Here is a 24,417-nt window from a genome sequence, read left to right as displayed (position 1 = left end):
AAACGATTGTTTGTTTTCTGTTAGTTGGTTCTAAATACCCTGTAATACTTTCATTCTCTTGAATGGTTTTACGCTGTCATGTTGTGTTCGATGCTATAATATATAAAGTTATACTCAAATATTTCAAGGAAAGAGATACTATGGTAGCTACTGTTATGTCGGGTTATCTTGTGGTGAAACTTTATGTTGCTTAAATTGTTCTGTTCTGACCTGTGTTATTATGTTGTTATGTCCTTTTTTATCTTAATCTGCTTCTTTCTTTTATTTTTTTAATAAAAAAAAATTGTAAAAAAAAATTTATATTCCTGTTTGAGCTCCAGCCAAGCAGCTCTTCTTCACATTGTCTTCAGGCAGCATTGAGACCCTGTCCTCCAGCCCCGTGGGTGCCTGAGCTCAGGTCTGTCTCCTTCCCATGGAGACAGCAGGCACTCATCTCAGCTGCCCTTTCTGTTGCTAACCAAGCTTTAGAAAGCCTTTGTGGCTAAGCTGAGCAGAGGAATAGTGGGTGAGTTTTATCTTTGCAGTACAAGTTAGAACTAATGTTCATTCTTAGAGTGAGTTTCCTTTTAGAAACAATGCCACAAGTGATGTTAGGTTAGTTTGATAAAGTTGATCATCCTGATAAAGGTCACATGAAATTAAAAAACTACTTATAACCTGGCTACCATGCGGATGCTCATAATGAGTACAGTGTGATGAGTAGCTCCCACTTTTGCTTTTGCTTTGCTTTTACCGGGACAAGTGTTGTGTGCCGTTGGGTTAGGGGGTCATCATCCTGCTTGTGGTTCTCCTGGGCTGTTGGGCTTGTTAGTATGCGCCTTCCTACAGACTGAAAACAAAAGTTACTGAAGAAGTAAAATCATAGTTTCATTTACTTCTGCAGGCATTTTGATTAGATGCAACTTGCCTGATTTCATTTATGTTTATCAGACTTGGAAACAAGACTGCTGCTCAGATGTGGACCACTGTGGGCCTTCTTTTTCAGATTTGGAGGCAGATTAAGGATGGGCAGTAGGCACTCAGGAATGCTGTCCTGGGTCTCCTCTTTCCAGTGTCGCCTGTGACAGGAGGCAGCAGTTGGTTATGCTACAGAGAGTGTGATGCAGGCATTCCAAAGAATGCGTCTGTGCTCTGAAAATGAAAAGGCTTAGACTTTTCTTTTTTCTTGACTAGTGATGGGCTCCTGATTTTGGCAGCAGCATGGCATCCAGCAGATAGTCCTTGCCTCGTCTATTACTCTCTGATAACAGTAGAAGATAATGGTTGCCAGATGTCAGATGCAGTTACTGTGGAAGTCACGCAGTATAACCCACCTTTTCAGGTAAGTTAGATTGCAAAGTGCAAATAACACAGACTTTTTTTCTGGCTGTTGCACATTCCTTGAGCTTCATGGCCAAATACTTTTTTTAAAAAAAAAATTAATTATTTATTTTAAAGAGAATGAAATAATAGAAGCAAACAAATCAAGAAGCAAACAAAAACAACAAAAGCAAAATGACAACAACAAAGAACAACAATAGCTGTATAGGCTTTCAAAATAAGATGATAGGAATCCAATAGTGGTTGTTATATTGTATATTGATAGCTTCACAATAGTTGCTCAGGTTACCAAATACAGGAATAAAGCAAGACAGTTGAATGAAACAAAACATTGGATTTGAAAAACAAGACAGAAGGAAATCCTCCACAGTTGCTATAATACATATTATTATCTTCTAAATAGATACTTAGACTATCAGTTTTGGGTCTGCAAAATCAATCAAACAGTAGAAGCATTAAGTGATTTTGTTTTGTTTTGTTTCGGTTGCTATGGTCTCAGTCTGACTTCCTCCAAATCAGCCCATAGCTTACTGGGGGTGGAGGTGTTGAAGGGTGTTGCTTTTCTTGTCTCCCAGCCTGCGTATGAGGTTGGTTCACTGGAAGGCATGGTTTGGCTTCCTGATTCTCTTTCCGTTCTCTGTGGCAGCTGCCCCAGCTCATGGGAAAGTATGGTTTGGCTTCTTGATTCTCTTGCTGGTTTGCATGGCAGCTACTCCTCCATGGGCAAATATTTATAGCTGGCATTCTTTGCTTTTACTTTTTTGCTGTTTAATTCCAGCGTTACATCTTTGGGTTTTTTGTTTGTTTGTTTTGATTTTTTTGGTTCTGTGTATTGAACTCATGACCTTACACTTGCCACGCAGGTGCTATGCCACTGAGTTATATCCCCAGACCACAGCGTTATGGGTATGATCGCTAGTTGCATGTATTTACCTATAAAAGCCTCGAGTTTATCCTTCTTTATGGCTGAGGAGCCAGCCTCTTTCATATGGGGACTAATCCTATGCATGAGAGCAGAGCCCTGATGACCTGATTACATACTCTTGCATCCACAATATCATAACCATGAGGTGGGTTTCAACATGAGAATCTTGGGGAAACACAAATTTTCAAACCATAGCAGTTTCTATAAACTGATTATATCATGCTTTATAGTCATGTCATAGGTAATGTTTAGATTTTCATGAGGAGAACCAGTGAATTAACATTTTATCATTTTTTATGGGACAGTGTTGTATAAAACTACTGTGAAATCATATGAGCAGCTTTGTTTCAATTCTCACTAAATATAATTTTAATTTTAACTTTCAGTCTGAAGACCTAATTATGTGTCGGTTGATGGTCCCTGACTTCTCAAACCAGGCTGCCTATCTGTACACCGAAAGTGCTGTCTATGTATGCTCCACAGGAACTGGGAAATTTTCTCTTCCTCAGGAGAAAATTGTCTTTAGTGCACAAGGTACAGTAGCAGGTTGTTATTGTTGTTGTTGTTGTTGTTGTTTGAAACAAGGTCTTGCTAGCGTTGAACAGGCTAGCATTGAACTCACTATGTAACCAAGACTGACCTCTCACAGGGATCCTCATGCCTCAGCCTTCCAAGTACTGGGATTACAGGTGTGTGCTACTGTGCCTGGCCTGTTAGCAGTTTCAGAAGGCATGCTCAGGGAGCTCACTGGTCATGCTTGATAGTTCTTTTTCCATACCTGTAGCTTTACACCTAACATCTTCAGATATACTGAAGCATTTAATACCACATAGGCAGAGTTGATATCACAACTCTATTGAGAAAATCAAAATGGTAGTAAAATTCCCCAGCATTTATATTTATGGGCAAAAATAATAACATTTGCCCTGGGGAGAAGACCAAAAACAAATGATACTAAAAGAAGTAGTTGCGGGCTAGGGATTTAGCTCAGTGGCAAGCAGGCAGTCATGAGTTCGATCCCCAGTACCGGTAAAAAGAAAAACAAAAAAAAGAAGTAGTTGCTTATCCTGATTAGTTTCTGAGTTGATATACTATAAACTAGTTTGTCCAGACCTTGCAAGAAGAGTCCAGGTGCTGGACTCAGGCATGGAGCTGAAGGTGGGGAGGACTAGCCAGGAAAGCAGATAAGCCAGGTGACTGTTCTAATCGGGGCACTTACCTAGTGGATCGCACAGAGGACAGCTGGGGAAGGCCACAGCTTGGATCTGGGTGTTTCTTGTCCCACACCAAAGCCTACGACAGACATTAGTGCGGTGTTCAGTGGGCGTGGACCTCTCACTCCCTGGCTGATCCAGGAGACAGTCAGTTAAGCAAGGGGGCGCTGCAGGATTGAAGGAACTGCTATCTTGAGCTATGCAGGATGAATATTTTCTCTGGGGCTTTAGTCTACTCCCTGCTGTCTTACAAGGACAGCTTTTCTTGTCCTTAAAAAGTAGGACACAGAGTGTGCATCTTATATAGCAGTAGGTACTTGATTTGATTCTGCATTTAAATGCTGAGTTCCAGGTAGGAGTAATATTGTAGAGTGCCGTGAACATGACTGTTTTCTTCAGGATGGTGGGTTTCAGAAACATATGTTGTTTTCTTTTTAGGAGATGGCATTTTGGGTGCTGGCTCCTGTGGCAGTGTTCCCATCCTCTTCTCCAGAAACAGTGGCCTGGTATCCATCACGTCAAGAGAAAGTGTGTCCCTCTTAGCAGAAGACATGGAAGAATCCTTGGCTTCTTCAATCACTGGACCAGGCAATGAGGTTGGGTGGTTTCTTAAGATGTTTTAACTTTTTTTTTTTTTTTTTTTGTCTTTTTGAAACACAGTCTCGCAATGTAGTTCAGGCTGGTTTTGAGCTCACTTTGTAGTCCAGGCTGGTCTCAAACTTGGAATAATCCACATGCCTCAGCCTCCCAAATGCTGGAATTGCAGGCGTGTGCTACCATGCCTGGCTTGACTTTTGTTTTTATAAGAATACTTCACACAAATGTTTCACAGAAGCCAGTTTTAAAGATTTAAGATGAAAATATTTATGTATATATGTATGTTGGTAATGCTGGGGATTGAAATCCAGAATCTTTGGACTGAACTATATTCTAAACTTTTTTTTTTTTGGCAACTGGACCCATAAGAAAGCATTCGTCTTTTTGAAAATCACCTTCACTCCTTTGGTCTTCTTTCCCAGAGCAGCTACTTTTAAATCTCTTAGTTCCATTATTTTGCTCTGCATTTCTAAATACTATTTGTATGTTGCTGTCTTCTGAGTTACCAGTCTTAGAAGATGAAGGCTTGGGGTAATTTATACTCCTTTCTGTCTTTGCCATACCAATGTAAATGTTTTCCATTATAACAATAATGTTTGTTTTGTTGAGCCTAGTAATATACTGATTGCATTTCCCACATCACAGTCAAATGGCATTGTTTTATACTTGGATCATTCATCTTAAATGTCTGAGTTTATCATCTTATATCCCTTAGCAGCTCTGTAAGACACTTCCAAGTATGGTTCTTCCTGTGATTGGATCTCAGGAAACTGTTTGCACAGCTGTGCCCCTGAAGCCTTCCATCTGCACTGTCTCAACCCCCTAGGGCCTACCCATCTGCCTTTCCTTTTCCTTCTCCTCCTCTTCCCTCTCCTCCTTTTCTTGTCTCCATCCCCTCTCCTCTCTTTTTCTGTTATTGGAGAATGAACCCAGAGCCTTTGCATTAAGCTGTACCCCCAGCGTTTTTATTTTATGAGTCAGAGTCTTACTAAATTGCTAAGTCTATATTCTTGTTTCTCTTCAGATTGTATAATTCTTTTGCCTTTTAAATTGCTAGGGCTTGGCTCAAACTTGTGATCCTCTTGCCTTAGCCACCCACAGTGCTGAGATTATAGCTATGTACCTCCATGCCTGACTTTTTGTCTTTTTAAAATCTTTTCCTGAAGTCTGAAAATAATATAAAATAATATACCCAATATTCCTTTTTTTTTTTTTTTGACATTGAAAAGGAACTGTAATCAAGTTTACAGACATAAATATCTTCAAATTTACACAGGTGCTCTAAAATTGAAAAGCAACATATTCTGTTAAAACTTAACATTTTGAAATCTTAAAATGTTTTTGGTATAGACAATAATATTTTTAAAGAAGTTAATGAAAATGAAAGAGAAAGAAGGAAGAAAGGAATGAAAGAAGAAACTTCTTAAGTCTTGATAATAGGTAGTTCCATTTTGAATAGTATGTAGTATAACCTATTTTTGTAATTGAAAATAAAGTGACTTGGTACAGTTTCTACAGAAAGTAAAATTTTTAAACTTTGTTCTGTAATCATGGTTATGTTATAATGCTGCTGTATGCTCTGAAGCTGTCTTATGGTATTTCGCTTCTTATAAGTTTTTCTGAATCCTTGTTTAATCTTGTAATCACCCATATGCTTAATATTACACGTTGGGTTTTGTTTTGTGTCTTTTTGAGACAGGTCTCTCTATACTGTTCAGGCAGGCCTTGAGCTCACTTTGTAGCTCAGGCTGGTCTTGAACTCACAGTAATCCTGCCTCATCCTCCCGAGTGAAATTACAGGCATGTGCTCCACACGCAGCAGTAGTATACATTGTGATGAGCTGTATAAATGCAAACCTATGAAAGATTGTGTTGGTCATGATGAAATCTCCTTTTTTATTTATTTTTTATTTTTTTGGCAGAAGTGGGGATTAAACCCTGAACCTCTAGCTCTTTTTAGTTTTTATTTTGAAACAAGAGTCTCACTAAATTGCCAAAGGTGGTCTTGTCTGGTCTCGTGAGTAGCAGGAATTACCAGCATACCTGGCTTTACTCAGGATAGAACCTTTTGAGGTTATGGTTAATTGTTGAGTTCTGTTTGTCCAGTTCAATAAATGCCTCAGTGTATGAACAAGTTTTTTAGATTATTTATTTATTTATTATATATTGCCAGGCAGATAGATACTTGTTAGATGATTTAATAACTAGCTTGTGTGTTATTACCCTGTTGTAGGATGGTTCCAGTGTATTCTTGAGTAATTAGAAATGTTCTCATTTCTTCACCTATAAACTGTAGCTTATTTCTTTGCAGAGTATGGTGTTTGAGACTACAAAGAATGAAACCATAGCACAAGAAGATAAAACAAAGCTGCTAAAAGCTGCCTTTCTGCAGTACTGTAGGTATGGCCCATCTTTAAGATCCAGGTTTGCAGGATGCCTGGATACATTCTGCTGACACGTGCAGCGGATTGAATGATGGCGAGAGCAAGTTGGAGGAGTGATTCTACCGAGAAGAGCGAGCTTTTCCGGTTTTTTTGTTTGTTTGTTTTACCTTATTTTGTTTTTTCTTGGTACCAGGGGTCGAACTCACTATCTCACACTTGCCAGGCAGGTACTTATGCTGCTGAGCTAAATCCCCAGGTCTCCAGCTTTATCCCGGCTATTCATTCTCTCAGGAAGTTTTTCTGTACTTCTCTTGTGAGCTCTGACCTATTCTACCAAGAGCTTTCTTGGTCATTTCAAGCCTCTTCTTCCAAACTTGCTGCCCACAGACTTTTTCACCCCGCTGTCTGAGATGCTCCCTGGGCTTGTCCACAGAAGAGAGGGTGTAGAGCGCCTGGGTGTTGTTGCAGCTCCAGTCTGCCCTGTGAGGTTTGCTGATACCCTTTTAGTCAGAGCCAGGCTCAGAGTAGTTCCACAGTGGGAGGGCCCTTGTGGGCGAACTCAGATTTTAGTTTACTGCTGCACATCACCTTCTTTAAAAGTGTAGTCAAATCACGGTTGAATACCTGGGAAACTTGTGGTCCAGCCCCTGCACCCCACCCCACAGTGATCTGTGTGAGATGGTGGACAGATTGCATAACATTCCTGTTTTGCCTTTACACTGGGTTAGCTGGAGTAGGTTAGCATGTTTTTATTTTTAAGAAACATTCAGAATTACTTCCTCCATTTCCCCTAGTCCCCCAATCATGACTCTGTAACCTCATTTGTGGGACATCTGATGCACTGCACTGTCACTGAAGGAATAACAGACTCAAAAGTGCTTTCCCAGGTCTAAAATTATCTGCCTCTTAATGATTTGCTGAGCTTAGTTCTTGTCCAGAAGAGGGCACCATTAGACAAGATCTTATTTCTATTTACTAAACAGTATTGTAATTTTATTGCATGGTTTAGTCTTATCAAAAAGGTTCTGATTATTTTTCTTGGATATATTTATCACTTATTTATTTATTTTTGGTACCATGGATTGAACTCATGATGTGGCGCCTGCCGGGCAGGTGCTTATGCTGCTGAGCTAAATCCCCAGCCCCCTCATTTATTTTATTTTTGAGACAGGATCTCACTGTGTAGTTTAGGCTGACCTTGAAATCATAGGTATCCTGTTGCCACAGCCTCCTGAGAGCTGGGATCACAAGTACAAGTTATCATGCCTGACAGATTTTTCCTTCTATTACAGTTCTATCAGATGTAACTTATATAAAACTAGTTGCCATAGTCATTATATCAATTTTTTGTGAATGTCACACAGAGTACCCTAAACTTGGTGACATAGAACAACAGAAGAGTATGGTATTGTCTCAGCTGTGGAGACCAGGAGTCCAAAATCAAGGGGAAGGCAAGCTCTAGGGCAAGATATTCCAGTGTATCTCTTGGTTTCTGGTAGTTGTTTGGCTAAAGAGTTCATTGTTCTATTTCTGCCACCATTGTCAAATGGCTTCTTCTCAGTGTAGCTGTCTGTACACAACCTTCTTAAAGGGCACCATTTGATTTAGGTCCTACCCTATCCCAATCTTTTTTTTTTTTTTTACCCTATCCCAATCTTAAATAATTGTATCTACTGAAATTTCGTTTCCAAGTAAAGTCACATTCTGTGACTGTTGGTGTACATGCATGGGGTGGTGAGTGTGAGGCATTCTGTAGGAACAGTATGAGACGTGGAAAGGGGTCTCTTCTCATCCCTGTGAAGAGGGGATACCCTTCACCCAGTGTGTTCAGTATGAGGTGTCCTGGAGGGGTACTAGGCATGGAAAGGGATCCCTGAGCTTAGCCTGAGTGTTACCTGGTCCTCTAGCAGGATTGCTGCTTAGACCCTGTTTGTAAACTTCACATATAATCATTCTTTGGGACTCAGCCAGGAATCTTAAAACAGTTGATTCTTCACAATAGAATAGCAGAACTGTTAAATCAGAATTTTTCAACCCAGTTTCTGCAGTTCTTTGCTAATTAGGTTACCTCCTCCTGTTTTATTTGCCATCTCACTCCCTTGGTACTTAATAGAGTTAGGATGATTTTTGGAAAACTAGAAGAGATAGAGATTATGATTCCTTCCCACTGCCTCCCCATGGTTCCTGGGACCAAGTGTAAATTTTTTTGTCTTTTTCCTTTTTATCGGTATCAGGGATCGAACTCACGACTGCCTGCTTGTAAGGCAGGTGCTTAAGCCGCTGAGCTAAATCCCCAGCCCCCCAAGTGTAAATTTTTTAATGTGGTTTACAGTACTCTGCGTTCTCTGATGTTTTTATTTCTCACTTCTAAATGTGAGCCCTGCCTGACTCCTTTGGACTCACTGGTTCCTCTAATGTCCCTGCCCAGCTTAGAAGAGTTTGCTTTTTAGGGATTTGCCTGTCCTTCAAATGGTTGCTATGGAAGCTTTTATCCAACCTCTTCGCTCGCTGGGCAGTCGCTACCTTCCCATGGCTGTAGGTCCCTCACAGATGGCTCACTCGCTGACTGGCAGGCACATACGTTCCTGCCACTTCCTCCTGTCTGCTCTAAGATAGCTCCTCTGTGGCTCACTTGTCCTGTCCTGATACGTCTCACATGTATGTGTCACAGTTGGTGTAGCTGTCTGTTCAACAGTCCTGACACTCTACTTTCTAAAGCCCAATATTGATTTCAATGTGTTGTTTTTGATTCTGTGTCTAGGACCTTGCACATTCTAAGTATTCAGTGTATTATTAATGACTGCATGATAGTTTCTCCCTTTTAATTGTTGTTAGCAATATTTTGGGCTAAAACCTCCACATGGGACTTTATTTTTGTTTATTTTCACGTGGGACTTTAATTTTACAGTTTTCTGGGGGAAATGTTTCACCTCCTTTTGTGTTTTTGTTTTCTCTCTCTCTTTCTCTTTAAAGACAGTGTCTCGCTTTGTAGTGCAAGCTGGTCTTGAACTCTCTAAGTAGCCTGTTGCTCTCAGTTGCAGTGATCTTCTTGCCTTAGCTTCTTGAGTATTGGGATCATTGGTGTGTGTGCTACCACACTAAGCTTGTTTTCCACTTTTATTTCAGGAAAGATTTGGGTCATGCTCAAATGATGGTGGATGAGCTATTTTCTCACTCCGATTTAGATTCTGATGCTGAATTAGACAGGGCTGTCACCCAGATCAGTGTCGACTTGATAGACGACTATCCGGCTTCTGATCCACGGTGGGCTGAATCTGTCCCTGAAGGTAAGAAGACTTCAGTTTTATTGAATGGTGGAGCAGTCTATTTGATAAGGATTTTTTTGTTTTTCATTCAACATGTTGCTCAAAGCACATTCATTAAAGGGCTGTAAGTATGTTATAGTAGATTTTGAAAAGCACCCAGGAGAGATCTAGATAATAAAGAGACTGATGAAATACTGGGACAAATCCCAATATTTCCTTTTTAGTTAGATTACTTCGGGTTCTTAGCATTTTACTTCTGAAAGGAACTTGATGTTGTAGGTAGGCACTTGATACTTACTTGCCCCAGATTAAGTAATTTGGTCATAATCATTATATTTGGCTAATAGAATTTACACATTCTCCTAAAAGGAGCAGGGATATAGAAGTATCAGTATATAGAAGTGGCCACATCATGTCCTTCTGCCTGTCCCAGACAACTAGCCCTTACCTCTTGGCAACATTGAGACAACACTGCAGTTTCTGAGCTCCAGCAAACTGACTCAAATGAACATTTCTTTCCTTCATGATCCTGCTTCAAGCAAATCTGCTCAGTATAAATAGGAGTGAAGAAAGACAGTATCAGTCCTTCTTAGAATGATACAGTGATTAAACTAACCTTAGTACACTCTTTGATTTGAATAAATACACTGTTAATTATATGAACACCCCCTCCCAAGTTTCCTATAAATTTATAAAACTCTTGAGTAACGGATACAGTTTTACTGATGAGCCAAGCAAGCACAGTAGTACCTGCCTGTAATCCCAGCACTTGGGAGGCTGAGACTTTGAGTTCACAGCTAGCCTGGGCTACATAGTAAGTTCAGGAACAGCCTATACTATACAGGACACCCTGTCTCAAAAGAAAAAAAATTTTACTGATAAGTTGTTACTTTCCTCTTTTTAAATTTTCTTTTTTAAAAAGCTTGATGTTTGGGGTTTCATCTCTAACAGAGGCCCCTGGGCTCAGCAACACCTCACTGATCATTCTTCACCAGCTGGAAGACAAGATGAAAGCCCACTGTCTCCTCATGGACTTCCTTCACCAAGTAAGAGTGTGTTCTAGGCTCCCTCAGTTTCGACCAGGTCTATTGCTGCCTTTTAGTTTCTACCAGTAGGGTGTCCCTGCTCTCTATCTAAGTAAGGTGTTACCTTGGGTGGGACTTGATTTGTGGTTTCCATATTCTGTGACCAGGAAGAAAAGCTGCATTGAAAATATAGTTGAAAGAGGAAAAGTACTGTGTTTTAGCTTTTTTTGTTTTTTGTTTTTTGGTTTTTTTTTTTGGTCATTTCAGCTTTGACACTGTTATATCCCTGCAACCTTCTCTTTTTAAAAACCAAGGTTTCATTCAGATTTTCCTGTGTGTGATTATGTAAAAACTTAAGAGTTTTATATTGTTAGGAAGAGAAGGACATTAGTCAAAGTAAAATTTGGCCAGTCCAGATGGAAGGGATGGAGAAGCTGGATCTTTCTCCTGATGGGGTAAAGGGTAAAGTCACATTGTAAGAGAGTATGCATGCTGGGTGTGGGTGGCTACCATACCTGGGACACACCCACTGATCAGAGGCCACAGCCATCAAGGGCTTGGACTTTGTGTCGTCTCTTGGCCCAGCTTTGTCAGCCAGAGTTCCTGTCAGAGTCTGGCAGTGTCTACCAAAGTCTGAAAACACCATTCTAGCTCTGCCCTGTATGTTCATATTTACAGCTTACTTCATGATTAGGAAGCATTTGCATTAGTGGTCACTGAAATGCCTGTCACTGAGTCATCTGTCTAAGGAGATACTTCTCAGTGGAGGACATTTATGTCTTGAAGGCAGTTTGTTGTCAGCCAGGTGCATTCTCACTCTGAAGGGGTAGGGGAGTGATGGCAGCGCCTCAGAACTCTTGGCTGCTCATTCCTGGTGTGGAGGAGGCTGTGTGCTCTGCGGTGGGGCGGGGGGCAGCCCTGTCTTCCTCCCTGTGTGTCTGTGTATCTCAGTGCGCAGCTGCACTTCAGAGCAGTGTGTATGCAGGTGTTGGGGACCCTTGTAGAAGAACAGTGCCTAAGAGGTTTTTAAAGGAACCAGGAAGTAAATTCAAGTCATAAAAACTGAAATGCTTTGGCTTTTTTTTCAATTTTTATTTTTTATTAGTATATGTTTGCAGTACATAATGATGACATTTCTCATGGAAGGATGTACATGTGCATAACACATCTTAAACTACCACCCCACCCGCACCCCATCTCTTGATCACCTTACCCTTTGCGAAAAATAATCAGGTGAATAGGTTGAATGAACTAAAACAGATTGATTCAGGGAAGTACTTCACAGTCATTAAAAACAATACCTAAATGTTGTGAAAAAATAAGATACTCTCAGGAATTTAGCTCTGTGGTACAAGTGCCTGCCTGGTAAGTGCAGGATTATGAGTTCGATCCCTGGTACCAAAAAAGAAAAAGAAAAAGATACTCTCACATTTAACAAGGTTCAAAAGGGTACCCACTAACATATAAATACCACAGAAGCAGCGAGAGAAGTGAGTTAGAAAATGGATCACTTGTTAATGAAAAGAATTATATTTTAATGTAGAAAAGTATTATTTATGTTGTATCTTAGTTGCTTCCCAGTTCCTGATACTATAGTGTTTGATCAAGTTAGGACATTCAGGAAAACTCCTAGATGGTAGTGACCCAACAGAAATGGGTGTCATTAAATCAGAAGGAGGAGAAAGGCCTGAAAACTCTCTCTCCTTAAGACTTTTGATTGTAAAGTCAGCCTTTGGAGATGGAAACTGTTGAGTTTCTAGTACCTAAACGTCTGGAATTCAGGCAAATTCGTTGGTGTAGATGGAAAAGAACAGTTTAGGCACTTTTATAACCATGAGCAGCAATTCAAGAAATTCGGTTTGGTAGAGACAGCAGTCATGGATAGAAACTGGGAGAACCCTGGCAGGAACAGCCGCACCTCCTTAGGGGTGTTACTGTGCGCCGGGAATAGCTGGGAAGAGCAGCTGGAGGTCCGGTGGGAGAGCCCAGGGCTAGAGGAAGGGAAGGCTGTGAACGCTTACCAAGACATGTGCCTGTCTTCTGTGAGGTCGGCTTGTTTGCGCGCCTGGACACTTCTCCAGTTCGAGGAACACTGATGGCAACTCGGCTGCTGCTGTGTGAGCATGCAGAAAAGCTGTCGGCCACCATCGCTCTCAAGAACCACCACTCACGACTGCCAGATCTCGTGAATGCGGCCATTCTGATTGCTCTGAACAAGAGGGAGTGTGACATCCCAGGCAGCCTGACTCCCGCAGACGTCTTCTTTCGTGAGGTCAGACTTATAATCATTTGTGCCTTCCCAAGGCTTTTCGGAGCTGTGCTGTGTGCTTGTCATCACCAGGCAGACCAGAGAGAGGACAAACTAAATCTTGAAATTTTAAGTCGTATTGTCTATTTTCTGGATACTATCCCTGAGAAGTGTCCCTCACTTCTGTCAGCAGAGCCTGTGCAACTGACTGAGAAGACTCCCTAGTTCCTTTGTGTGTTTGAGGTTTCCTTTGTCTCTCCACATCCTCTATGGGCTCTTCCACAGGAAGCTGGCCTCCTTGTGGGCTCTCTTACCTCTGGCCTCCCTCAGGATGTGAGGAGTATGGGGCACTGCAGAAAGCAGAGGATAGAGTAGCCATTCTCCTGGCTTTTTTGCTCACCTGCATCCATAGCACATTGGCTGTGCCTATTGTCAGGGACGCTGCTTCTGTCTAGCCTCCTGCCTCTGCAGTCTGGTACCTATTCCCTCTCCACATTCCTCCTAGCTGGGAGTTCTCCCAGGAGTACTCCTTCCTTCTGGGGCCTTAGTCTTGCCCCCAGCTCAGTGAGCAGTTCTTCCCCAAAGCTCTCCTTTGCACCCTACTAAGGTCCTGCTTATAACTTCTGTTTCCAAGCTAGGCTTATTTTCAGATGAGAAGAAAACTCAGCTGTAAACCTTGGAGGGAGAAAAGATTAAGGTATCAGCCAGCAAGTGACAGCTGGACAGTTAGTAACATAGTTCCTGCTTTTGTGTGATGCCCCACAGCCTGATGGGATGGTGAGGCAGACTGTGCCCCCTTCCTTAAAGAAATGTGTTTAAGCTTATTGCCACTTGTCTGGACTACGACTGTAGAGCAAGTTCTGAGCCCAGTCCTCAACTCTGCTCTTGCATGTGCAAAGCTCACTTCTGGAGCTTGTTGTCCTTTAACATGGCTTGTCTTGTTTCCCTTTGTAGGGGTGTCTGATTTAGACACAGAGCTAGCTCTGCCCTCAGTTTTGAAATTTGGAATTTTCCTGTACAATTGAGGAACTTCTGGGTGACTCAAAAATCTAGCTCCTCTAGTCTGGCTGGGTCACATTTACCAGGCCTCCTTTCTTCAGTGTTTGAGGAACCATAACCTAGGTTTAGGTTTTTGTTTCTCCTGTCACTATTTTAGATGTGACAGTATTGTCACACAGAACTGCTTGGTGTTGGCCTGCCCGTTTTGCCTGTCTCCAGTTTGGGAAGTTCCTGGTACCACTTGGAGTTCAGTGCCTGAGCTACAGGCTTTGTTGGGATGGCCTGTGAGCAGTGTTTTAAACCTGAGCGCACACATGGTAGACCAAAGATGTTTCAAGAGTTCCTTTCTATTACTTCTTTTATATTAGATAGGCATTCCTTGGTATCCACAAGTTCTTTATTATAAGACCAGCACACTCTCCCCCCAGATACCAAATCAAAAAGTTATATATATAAAATGGCATAGAATTGGCATATAACTTCCACTTCTCCTCTTGTATACTTTAAATTATCTCTTGATTACTTATAATATCTAATACAATGTAAATGCTGTGTAAACAGTTGTTATATCATGTTGTTTAGTGAATAATTTTAAAAAAGGCCTGTGAATGTTCAGTTCAGACACAACCATTATAGGCCTACCCACATATAATACACTTCACCAATGTAACTTTTCTTCTAGTGTTTTTAATCTGAGGTTGGTTGAATCTATAACACATAACCTATGGGTAGGAGAGCCAAATGATTGTGATTTTATTGTACTTTTCATGTTAACAGTATAAAAAATTCTTACACCTAATTTCACAAATTAAATGTGTTGATGGTTTCTGATTTGGGCTTTTAGGATGCTCTGGTAACATCAGAAGTACACAAGGGAGAACAAGGCTTGCCAGGCAGAATGGTATTATGCAGGCAAAGTTTCACATGTGTTTATGTTTTGTTCTGTGTACAAGTTTGTGTGCTCGTGAAGGACAGTAAGTCTGATTTCTTTATTGTGAGTGTTCGGTCCTGTAATATATGCTTTTCATTTAAAAGGGGAAGCCTAACTGAGTCTGGACACTGGAAATGAGTTTCAATGCCTAAAGCTTTTTTGCAGTTATCTCCATGTATTAATGACCAAAAAATATTTAGAAGAGTTAAAGTTAAGTATTTAGTTGATCATATTGTTACTGCTGTTCTATGAACATTTCTGCTGTAGTTGAAAGGGAAGAATTCCTCAGAGAAAAACTAGGAAATCTATTATTTACATCAGTATATTATTCAGTTAGTTTGTGGTCTTACATCTTAAAGTAGTATTGTTTGTAGCAGTGCTATTTAAAGGTTGCATTGAGCGCTTACAAATAACAGTAAGTATTTGTTTCTAAGAGTATAGATTTATTTATTTTAAATGAAAGTCTTTATTAACAAAGGCTATTTTAATCCTTGTAAATTTGTCTTAATGTTAAATAGGATAAGATGCTTAATAGTTGTAATTCAACAGTTTATTCCAATTTAATCCTTATGAATGAATTTGTGAAGAGCTTGTTTCTATTTTAATAGAAACCATAACTCACCAGGTATTTAGGTAGATGTAGCTACCTATATTGGAAAATGAAAATTTATAGATGTTTTATCATTAGGTTAGTGTAAAAAGGTCAAGTGAAGGATATGATAAATGTTGGTTTAAAAGTAATTTATCATTAGGCATTAGGCATTACACCTTATTTTCTTCCTTCCTTTCTTTTTTTTTTTTTGGTACCAGGGATCTAACTCACAACCTCACACTTGCCAGGCCGGCACTTGTGCTACCCGGCTAAATCCCCAGCTACATCTTACTTTAGAACAAGTATAATTTACAGAAATTATACAAGTCATTTTTTGTCCAGTATTAACACGTATTTAGCAATCTTTTTTTTTCCTCCCCCTTTTACCTGAAATAGTATTTCAATTGTAAAAACCATCTCTGGTTATGAAAAAAAAAGTATCAGAAACCTTTTTGGAATTAGCATAATTTACAAATGTCCTAAGACTTCTTAAGCTACACAATATTTTAAGTAGAAAAATGCTAGTAATAAAAGTTTGGTACTGGTTCTGTGATTTATGTGCATATGTTAACTGGTCTCTCAAAGGCAACCAAACTAAAAGTCGATTATATTAGGCATTGTAAAATAAAGACAAAGCCTAATCACCTTTTAACAAAAATTGTATACAACACTTCCAAGTATCAAGGATACCATTTAGTGGTTAACTGCCCAGTACAAAATACTAAACAAAATCTGTTTACTGGATTGTTTTTTACTTGCAGTCACTCTGTTATTTAATTAAGGATTTCTGATAAGTAAAACTTACACTACAATTTTCTTAAGTGTGGATCATTCTATTCCCCTCATTACATACTTAATTTTCTCCCCCATTGCCACCACACCCCCACTGTGTACTGTACTATTAAAAACATTAAGTGAATAATTTCAAATGATGTATAGCTCCTCATACAAAATAGATGTTTTGTGGTCACATACTTCAAAAAGTAATTATATTCAAATAACCTGACATACACCTTAGCAATTACAGCAATTACATTTTTGACACATGGCAATTTTTATAAGTTAAGCAAATGTGAAGTGCTAAAAGATGTGAACAGCTGTTCTTCTGTTTAAGTGTTCTGTTTAAGAGTGCCACAAAATTCACATAGTGACTTTATTTTTTATTAACGTAACCAACCTACAGTACAGAATGCTAAGTCTTAAAGTAAAAATCCAAAGAAGGTAATAACTTTAGTAAGTTACAAATCTTTTGGCAAACCAGTACAGTATTCTTCAATACAATAAATATTTCCATTGGAAGATAATTTTCACTGCAGAAATAAAATTTAAGTACCAATTCATAACACTGTGGTTTCTAGCAAAACAAGTTATTTTATACAAATTAATGTCTTTTGCAGCTTTACAATTTCTTCTTTTATTTTATTTTTTTATATTTTGGTACCAGGAATTGAAGAATTGATCTCACAACTTCTCGTTTGCCAAGCAGGCACTTACGCCGCTGAGCTAAACCCCAGGCCCCACAATTTCTTCTTTTAAAGAGAGCTCTTTAAGCACATAGTTCTAGTTTGCAACAACGAGGTAACTGTTCTTACCTAGGATGTGGCTGTGCTTCATTCTAGGGTTGGTCCACAGCCAGAGAAAGTCCCAGTGCCTGAAAAGCTTTAACATTCAACCTTAAGAGGACTCACTGTCAATGTCAACTTTTAAAGAAATGGTTACATTTTCACATAACCCTCAAACTAGAACCCTAATAAAGTCATTTTAAGTCATACTAATATCAGATGATGTGATTTAGAACCCTTCTATGTTAATGTTTGATGAAAATCATATAACCTTACTCCAGTTTACCAAAAAGAAATTCTACCTAAAATATAGTCATATTTTTTAAATAACAAATTTATTGTCAGCTTGGAGAGACTTGGTACCTATGCCAACTTTATCATTTCTCTGTGAAGACTGCCGCTGCCAGTGGTCTTTATGCTTCCTCTTGCTGAAGCTGCCAATTCTTCAGTTTCAACATTTACTTTATGTATTACCCATTCCTTTGCTTCTTGGCCTTGATTAGCATTGAAGATATTGTGCTTGACACCAGTCTTTCAAGGTAACTGCTGAGTCTGACTCCTTTCACTGATTATGGCTCCCTGAGTCAAAATAGTTTTTTCTGGATCCTGAAGATGTGGTTTGTATATAAAGTTCTCATTTACTGAAACCATATTTGTAAATGAAATATTAGTAGATTTAAGTTCCATTGTTTTTTTCTACAAGAATGTTCTTGCACATATGTTTGGTTCTTGCTGCACCAATAATGTACTTCACAGAGGAAGGCAGTCCCCATTGTTTGCTGAGAAGTCTGTGGCCATACAGCTTTCCAGAGGGATCTGTATGTCTGTCCAGCACACCAACTGACCACGTGCAGAGGGTTCACAGGGTTTGGGTATTTCTGCATCGCAGCTTTTGTAACAGTTCCCACGGATGGTCAAATACATGCTCCGAAGTTCGATCTTCATGGTACAGCGGCCTGCTCAGTGTTTGGGGGTGCTAGGGGGACAATGAGGCACAGAGTACAAATTTTAAAATCTACTTGGTAACACCAGGTTTTGACTGCTTCTTAGACATTGTCATTTATGTGCTCTAACTTATAAAATATAGGAGATTCGAATTCTCTTGATTTTTACATTGGTGATAATCCATTAACTGCCAATAAATTTTCTCCCATTTGATAATCGAAGGATCTAGCTTACTGAGTAAGTAGTCATCACCCAGACTTTGTGGTAAGCAGTGGCCCCTTCTGCCCACAGGTGTCCCAGGTGGATACCATCTGTGAGTGTCTGCTGGATCATGAAGAGCAAGTTCTGAGGGATGCACCGCTGGACTCTGTCGAATGGGCCGAGGTGGCAATCAATGTCAACACTATTCTCAAGGTGCGACCTGACGCGGATGCTGTTAGCCAGTCAGGAGCGCAGAGCCAGGAGAGGAAGAAGGGGCTTCCTTAGTGCTGCTCTGAATTGCCAGTAATTTATAAGGGCTTAGCTATTTGTTAACTCCAAAAAGTTAGAAAAATACTCATTTTATCACTCACCTAACAAATATTTTGAATGTTTGCCTTCTGCAAATTATACATTTCTGTGATCCCAAGTTTCTATTAGGTAGAATAAACTTTTATTTGTAGAGGCACGTTTCTGTCATTGAAGTATTAGTGTGTATGCCTCTCTTTCTTTCTCCTTTGCTCAGCTGCCCAGGCTGGCCTTGAATTCCTGAACTTGAGCAGTCCTTCCACCTCAGCCTCCCAAGTGCTTTGAGGCCTATGCCACCATGCCCAGCTTCTAGTTCTTAATTGCTGAAAACTTGCTTTTACATTATTAAAAGGCTGTATTTAATTTCAGCCTTTAGACTTCATAGTTCTAATTTTCCTCCTGCAGTTGTTATACCTTTCCAAAATCGAAGTTAAATTGTGGAACAAAACAAATTTCAGAAGCAGAAAAGAACCAAACAATGCTGAATGTTTTCTTTATCAGTAGACTTCAAGTTTCAGATTGTCTTCAGTAACATGGCAATCCATTGCATCCCACTTGTATAACATAACACATTGATTTTCCCAGGATATACTGCAAGCTGCTAGTTACTATCGCCAAAACAGAAGCTCCTTGTATAGAAGACAAGAACCACCAAGAAAAGAGCCTGAGTACATTCCATGGACAGGTACTAGACTCTTGTATTAAGAGTTTCTCAAAGTAGAGTTCTAAGGGCCCATCGTGTTTGGAAGCTATTATTCCCTAATACAGGTTTATGAGTAAAATGAAAAAAACTTAAAGTGTCATCTCCAAAGTGAGCAGTTCTTGTCAACATCACTTTTATCCTTTGGCTACATGTATAGAGTTCCCTATTTGACCAGTACTTACTATATACCTACTAGGTTTTAATACAAACTGTAGAAGCCAAACTTGACCCTAGAGGAATGGGCTACATTTTATGTTGATTTAAGATCACAAAGTAACTGGGGTAACATTGAAGGCGTTTAGGAGGAAGGAGCCTGCTTACCTGATTGAACTGGGGAAATCTCTACAGAGAAGAAGGGTTCAAGCAGGGCAGGCAGGGTCAGCTGAATACTAATTTATCTTTCAGTAGCAGTGAAGAGACACAGTTTCCAGGCATTCAGTCTTTTCCCTTCCATCATGGAACTCTTGCATACTAAGTTACCCTGTGTGACTTCACAGCAACCAGCAGTCCTGCAGGTGTCCGAACAGCAATCATCCGCCAGCACGGAGTCATCCTGAAGACAGTTTATCCTCAGGTGGACAGCCACCTCCGGAACACCTTGACAGAGCAGCTGGTCACGCTGATTGACTGCTTCCTGGATAGTTACGTTTCACAGTTGAAGTCCCTAGACAAGTCTAATGATCAAGAAAGATATGACAACCTCGAAATGGAATACCTGCAAAAAAGATCAGAACTCTTGTCTGCTCTGCGTAAGTGCATAATATTTAACAAGGTTCCTGAGTTTACAGAATAGCTGAAGGGCTTACCTGGCCGAAGTTGTGAAATCACTGTAGCAGGATTAATCCAGACATAACCAAGAGCTTAAAGAGAAGCAAACAAGTACAGCTTTGTGTTCCTTTATGAAGCCTTTTTTAAAAGTACTTACTGCATACTAAAATGTGGGTAAATTAACCTGGGCAGACTTCCCCTGAAAGCACAGCATCGCTGGCCTTTACATGAATAAGCAGAGTCTGGTAAGGGCTGGTAGAGGGTACAGGTGGCATAGTGTGATAGTTAGCAAAGGTACAGTCCTCACCAGCTTAGGCACAGGTTTACAGAGGAAGGGCACTGTTGCCAAAAGCAGTGATGAAACTGCGCTTTCCTGGCATCTTTACCAGGTGTGTGAGGGTGTATAACAGAATCCTAGTCACTGGGAAGCTTCCATTCCATTAGTTACTCTTAGTATATAATATGAATAAAGGTAAAATCTCAAGTGATATTTTCTGCTACATATTTAAGTTTTGCTGATAGGATTTTTTCCATTGGTTCTCATTTCCAGTCACTTTAGGTCAGTACCCTTGTGCTGCTTCTCTAGCAGAGAAGTACTGTGACTTTGACATCTTGGTACAGATGTGCGAGCAGATGGACAACCAGACCAGACTGCAGCGCTACATGACCCAGTTTGCTGATCAGGTCAGGACACGGGGTATGTGGGTAGTGGGGCATGCTGTGGTGAGGCTTTGCCTCTTGCTGGGGCTTTGGAATGAAACACCATTTTTTTGTAAGTAATATAAATAAGAAGATGCTGATTCGCATGTGGTGTTTAAGTTGGCTGTTGGTTCTTTATGTATAAATATTACTGAGAGGTTTTCTAGCCTTTGCAAAATGCTAAATCTTGCCCTTTGTTCTTATTTAATGGTGATGAGAGCATTCATACACAGGGACATGGGAGATGTCTTGGGTTTGAACCAAGGATCCTAAGGAGCAGAGCATGCTGCTCATAAAGAGCTCAGTTCCTCGAGTTGGACGTCAGTTCAGATTTTTTTATTTTTTTAAAGTTTTTTGTATTTATTTATTTATTTTGGAGACAGAGTTTCACCGTGTATCCCAGGCTGGCCTTGGACTCATAGTGATCCTCCGTAGCTTTCCAAGGGCTGGGATTATATGTGTGCCACCATGCCCAGCAAGATTTTTAAATGAAGTTTCATTTTGGCACTATTGGGTGACTTAGGTTGCTCCTTAAACCCATTTTATTCAGTGAGTTTTGTATAAAAGGTGATTTTTTTTCTACCAAGAAAATAATATTAAACTCATAATTCTACCACCCAAAGGGAAGCCTTCCAAATACTAGATTTATAGTCTTCTAGTTTTCTATTCTGTATCATAAATAAGTGCTTTGTCAATTGCTTTTTTTCACATAATACATCTCAGATACATTAAATAGTCCACAGCAATATTGTTGTTATTGTTTGTGAGGCAGGATCTCAGTGTAGTTTAGGCTAGCCTTGATTTCACTTTGTAGCTCAGGCTGTCCTTGAGCTCATGATGATCCTGTCACCTCAACTTCTTGAATGCCTTGGCTTCTTGAGTGCTGGGGTTATAGATGTGCACCACCACACCTGGTTACAGCGACATCGCTAATAGTGTCAGTTTTTTATTGACTGATCTCTGGTTTTTGGGCCTAGTTTGTCCAGTATTCCACAGTAGTGCTAAACTAAATACTTCTGGCTTATCATGATTTGGGGGAGGTGCACCGGGAATCAAACTCAGGACCTTGTACTTGCTAGGCAGGCACTTGTGCTGCTGAGCTATATCCCCTGCCCTTTATCATGATTTTTTAATTTTTTTAAAGGTTCTAGTTGTCAACATAGTTTTCTATTTTTGCTTTTTTTTTTTTTTTTGTCTTTTTCATTTTTTTTATCGGTACCAGGGATCGAACTCACGACTGCCTGCTTTCAATGCAGGTGCTTATGCCGCTGAGCTAAATCCCCAGCCCCGCATTTATTTTTCTTTAGCAGGCTTAATAGTTATTTTTGTGCTAACATCACACATTATAGGGCTGCTTTGGTTGCCTTTTTTTTTCCTTGCCTTTGAGGCAGTCTTGCCATGTAGCCCAGGCTAGACTCTCAATCCTGCATCAGCCTCCTGAGCACTAGGGTTATAGGAATGCACCACTGCACTTGGCTTGGATGCGTCCTACTTATGCTGCTTATTAGGGTTTTCTGCTTCTCTTTTTTTTTGTCTTTTTCTTTTCTTTTTTACTGGTACCAGGGATCGAACTCACAACCACACACTTCCAAGGCAGGTGCTTATGCCACTGAGCTAAATCCCCAGCCCCCCGGCTTTCTGCTTCTTAATGTCATAATAATTTAAGGAACTGTGGGAATGGAAATGGATGTTATTTTCCTCCTAGAAGGGTCCCCTTTCTTCTCCCTCCCAGACAGGCCAAGTGAGAGGCAGATCACTTGCGTATCAGGATTGGTGGTGGCCCAGCACTTGTCTCAGCTTTTGTTACATGCATTTTACTGCTGACCTCAGGTCTTTCAGGGAAGTTCTTCTGTTGCAGCAGGATCCCTGCCTGGGTGCAAGTATCTCCTAAGCTCAGCCTACAGCCCCATCTTCGGCAGCAGCTCAACACTCAGCATGCATCCTAAAGGACCTCCCTGGATTCCCTTGTGTCACCCAGTGCACATAGCACTTCATAGCACTGTCCTTGGAGGTCCCTTATCCTGAGTCATCTGAGTCTTGGTGCTGTCCTGTAGACAGAAATGTTTCGTATGTTTTGTCCAAAAGGAAAGAGATGCTGCATGTGTGTGACTGTCAACCAGCTGAGAGGTCATTGTGCCTGAGGAATGGAATTTTTAATGGTGTTAGTTTAAATAACAGCATGTAGCCTGGGGCTCTTACACTTGCTGATGCATGTCAGGTTCTGTCATAAATGACCCTGGTGATCATGAACAGAGTCCTGAGCCTGAGGTGATTGTCTTAGAAGTACAGAAAAGTTGTTTCTTCCACGTGGAAATATATTGTAATAATAGGTACCAGTATATTCCTAAAACAAAGTAGGAAATTACTAGTTGAAAGATTTCTGTTTGGAGTCTTTGAAAAAAGATATTTAGTAGCCTACTAATATGTTTTTAAAAGCTATATTACTAAATATTAATGGGTTTCTGGTTCTGTTATTTGTAGAATTTTTCAGACTTTCTCTTCCGTTGGTACCTGGAAAAGGGAAAGCGGGGCAAATTATTATCTCAGCCCTTGTCTCAGCACGAACAGTTGGCAAATTTTTTGCAAGCTCATGAGCACCTCAGCTGGTTACATGAAATTAGTAATAAAGAATTAGTAAAGGTAAGAAAGATTCACTTATATGAAGCTGATGTGTACAATTTAAGTGTGTTTTTGTCATTAAAATGTTTTGTGTAGCTGTACATATGATAAGAGCTTAATACTAAACTATACAAAGAACTCAAGAAAATAGCCCAGTTAAGAAGTGGTTTTTAAAAAAATTAAGACCTGAGTAAACATTTCTCAAGAGGTGAACAAATGACAGCATGGTGGCACATACCTATAATCCCAGCACTTGGGAGACTGAGATAGGAGGATTACTGTGAGTTCAAACCCAGCCTGGGCCACATAGTCAATTCAAGATCAGCCTGAACTACACAGTGAGACCCTGCCTCAAGAAAACTGTAAAAAGAAAAAGAAAAGTGAAAAAATGGCCAACAGATACCCAGAAGTTTTTCTCAACATCAATAGTTAAGATTATGCAAATTAAAACTACCATGAGGTCTCACCTTATACCTGTCAGAATGGCCCTTCTGAAACAGTTGAGTGATGACAGACATTGGTGAGGATATGGACAAAAGGGAACCCTTGCACACGATTGGTGGGAATGTAGCTTAGTTCAGCCATTAGGGAAAACTACACAGAGGTTCCATGAAAAGCTAGAAATAGAAGTCTGCCCCAGCAACCTTTCTTCTGGGAATATATCCAGACGATGAGAGAAACCACTGCACACCCAGGTTCACTGTGGTGCTATTTATAATAGCCAATTTAAGGACTCAGGCTGAGTGTTAGTGGGTGAACAGATAACCAAGATGTATGTGTACATGTACACAGTATAGCAATGCTACCATCTGCAACAGCACAGGCGAACCTGGAGGATGTCATGCTCTGTGAAGTAAGCCAGGCACAGAACGACATACACTGCATGGTCTTAGTTACATGTGGAATTTGAAAGAGCTGGCCTCAGAAGGTGGTTGCAGAGGCTGTGAGGGAGTAGAGATGCTGGTCAGAGGGCAGAGTTTCAGGTTGGTAGGAAGAAGGTGGTTGTAGGTAATAATAGAGTCATGTATTTCAAACCTGCTTAAGGAGTCAAGTTCAATTATTTGCATCACAAAAAGTCCTTTAGGTGGTAAATGTTAATTAGCTTTATTTAAT

General features: G+C 40.2%; 1 protein-coding gene and 1 pseudogene across 5 annotated transcripts in view; one reads left to right on the top strand and one right to left on the bottom strand.

The window, feature by feature from the left end:
- Nucleotides 1-24,417, top strand: part of Nup133 (nucleoporin 133) — a 59,743-nt gene that overhangs the window by 21,147 nt on the left and 14,179 nt on the right. For all 5 annotated transcript variants that reach the window (XR_010051219.1, XR_010051220.1, XM_003473403.5 and 2 more), the window contains 12 exons: nucleotides 1,174-1,321; nucleotides 2,632-2,779; nucleotides 3,898-4,055; nucleotides 6,368-6,456; nucleotides 9,567-9,727; nucleotides 10,658-10,752; nucleotides 12,779-13,003; nucleotides 18,300-18,422; nucleotides 19,101-19,200; nucleotides 19,716-19,967; nucleotides 20,537-20,670; nucleotides 23,167-23,325. Coding sequence is in view for 3 of the 5 variants with exons in the window: in XM_003473403.5 (XP_003473451.1) it covers nucleotides 1,174-1,321; nucleotides 2,632-2,779; nucleotides 3,898-4,055; nucleotides 6,368-6,456; nucleotides 9,567-9,727; nucleotides 10,658-10,752; nucleotides 12,779-13,003; nucleotides 18,300-18,422; nucleotides 19,101-19,200; nucleotides 19,716-19,967; nucleotides 20,537-20,670; nucleotides 23,167-23,325 (1,792 nt within the window). In the remaining 2 variants the exon portion in view is untranslated. The remainder of the gene's footprint in view (nucleotides 1-1,173; nucleotides 1,322-2,631; nucleotides 2,780-3,897; nucleotides 4,056-6,367; nucleotides 6,457-9,566; nucleotides 9,728-10,657; nucleotides 10,753-12,778; nucleotides 13,004-18,299; nucleotides 18,423-19,100; nucleotides 19,201-19,715; nucleotides 19,968-20,536; nucleotides 20,671-23,166; nucleotides 23,326-24,417) is intronic.
- LOC111757877 (PRELI domain containing protein 3B-like) lies at nucleotides 16,448-18,257 on the bottom strand (annotated as a pseudogene).

The sequence above is a fragment of the Cavia porcellus genome, unplaced genomic scaffold (genome assembly GCF_034190915.1).
Source record: "Cavia porcellus strain 051 isolate PalLab524CR breed Dunkin Hartley unplaced genomic scaffold, mCavPor4.1 scaffold_13, whole genome shotgun sequence".
In the NCBI taxonomy this organism is placed as follows: Eukaryota; Metazoa; Chordata; class Mammalia; order Rodentia; family Caviidae; genus Cavia; species Cavia porcellus.
This window is presented reverse-complemented; position numbering and strand designations above follow the sequence as displayed.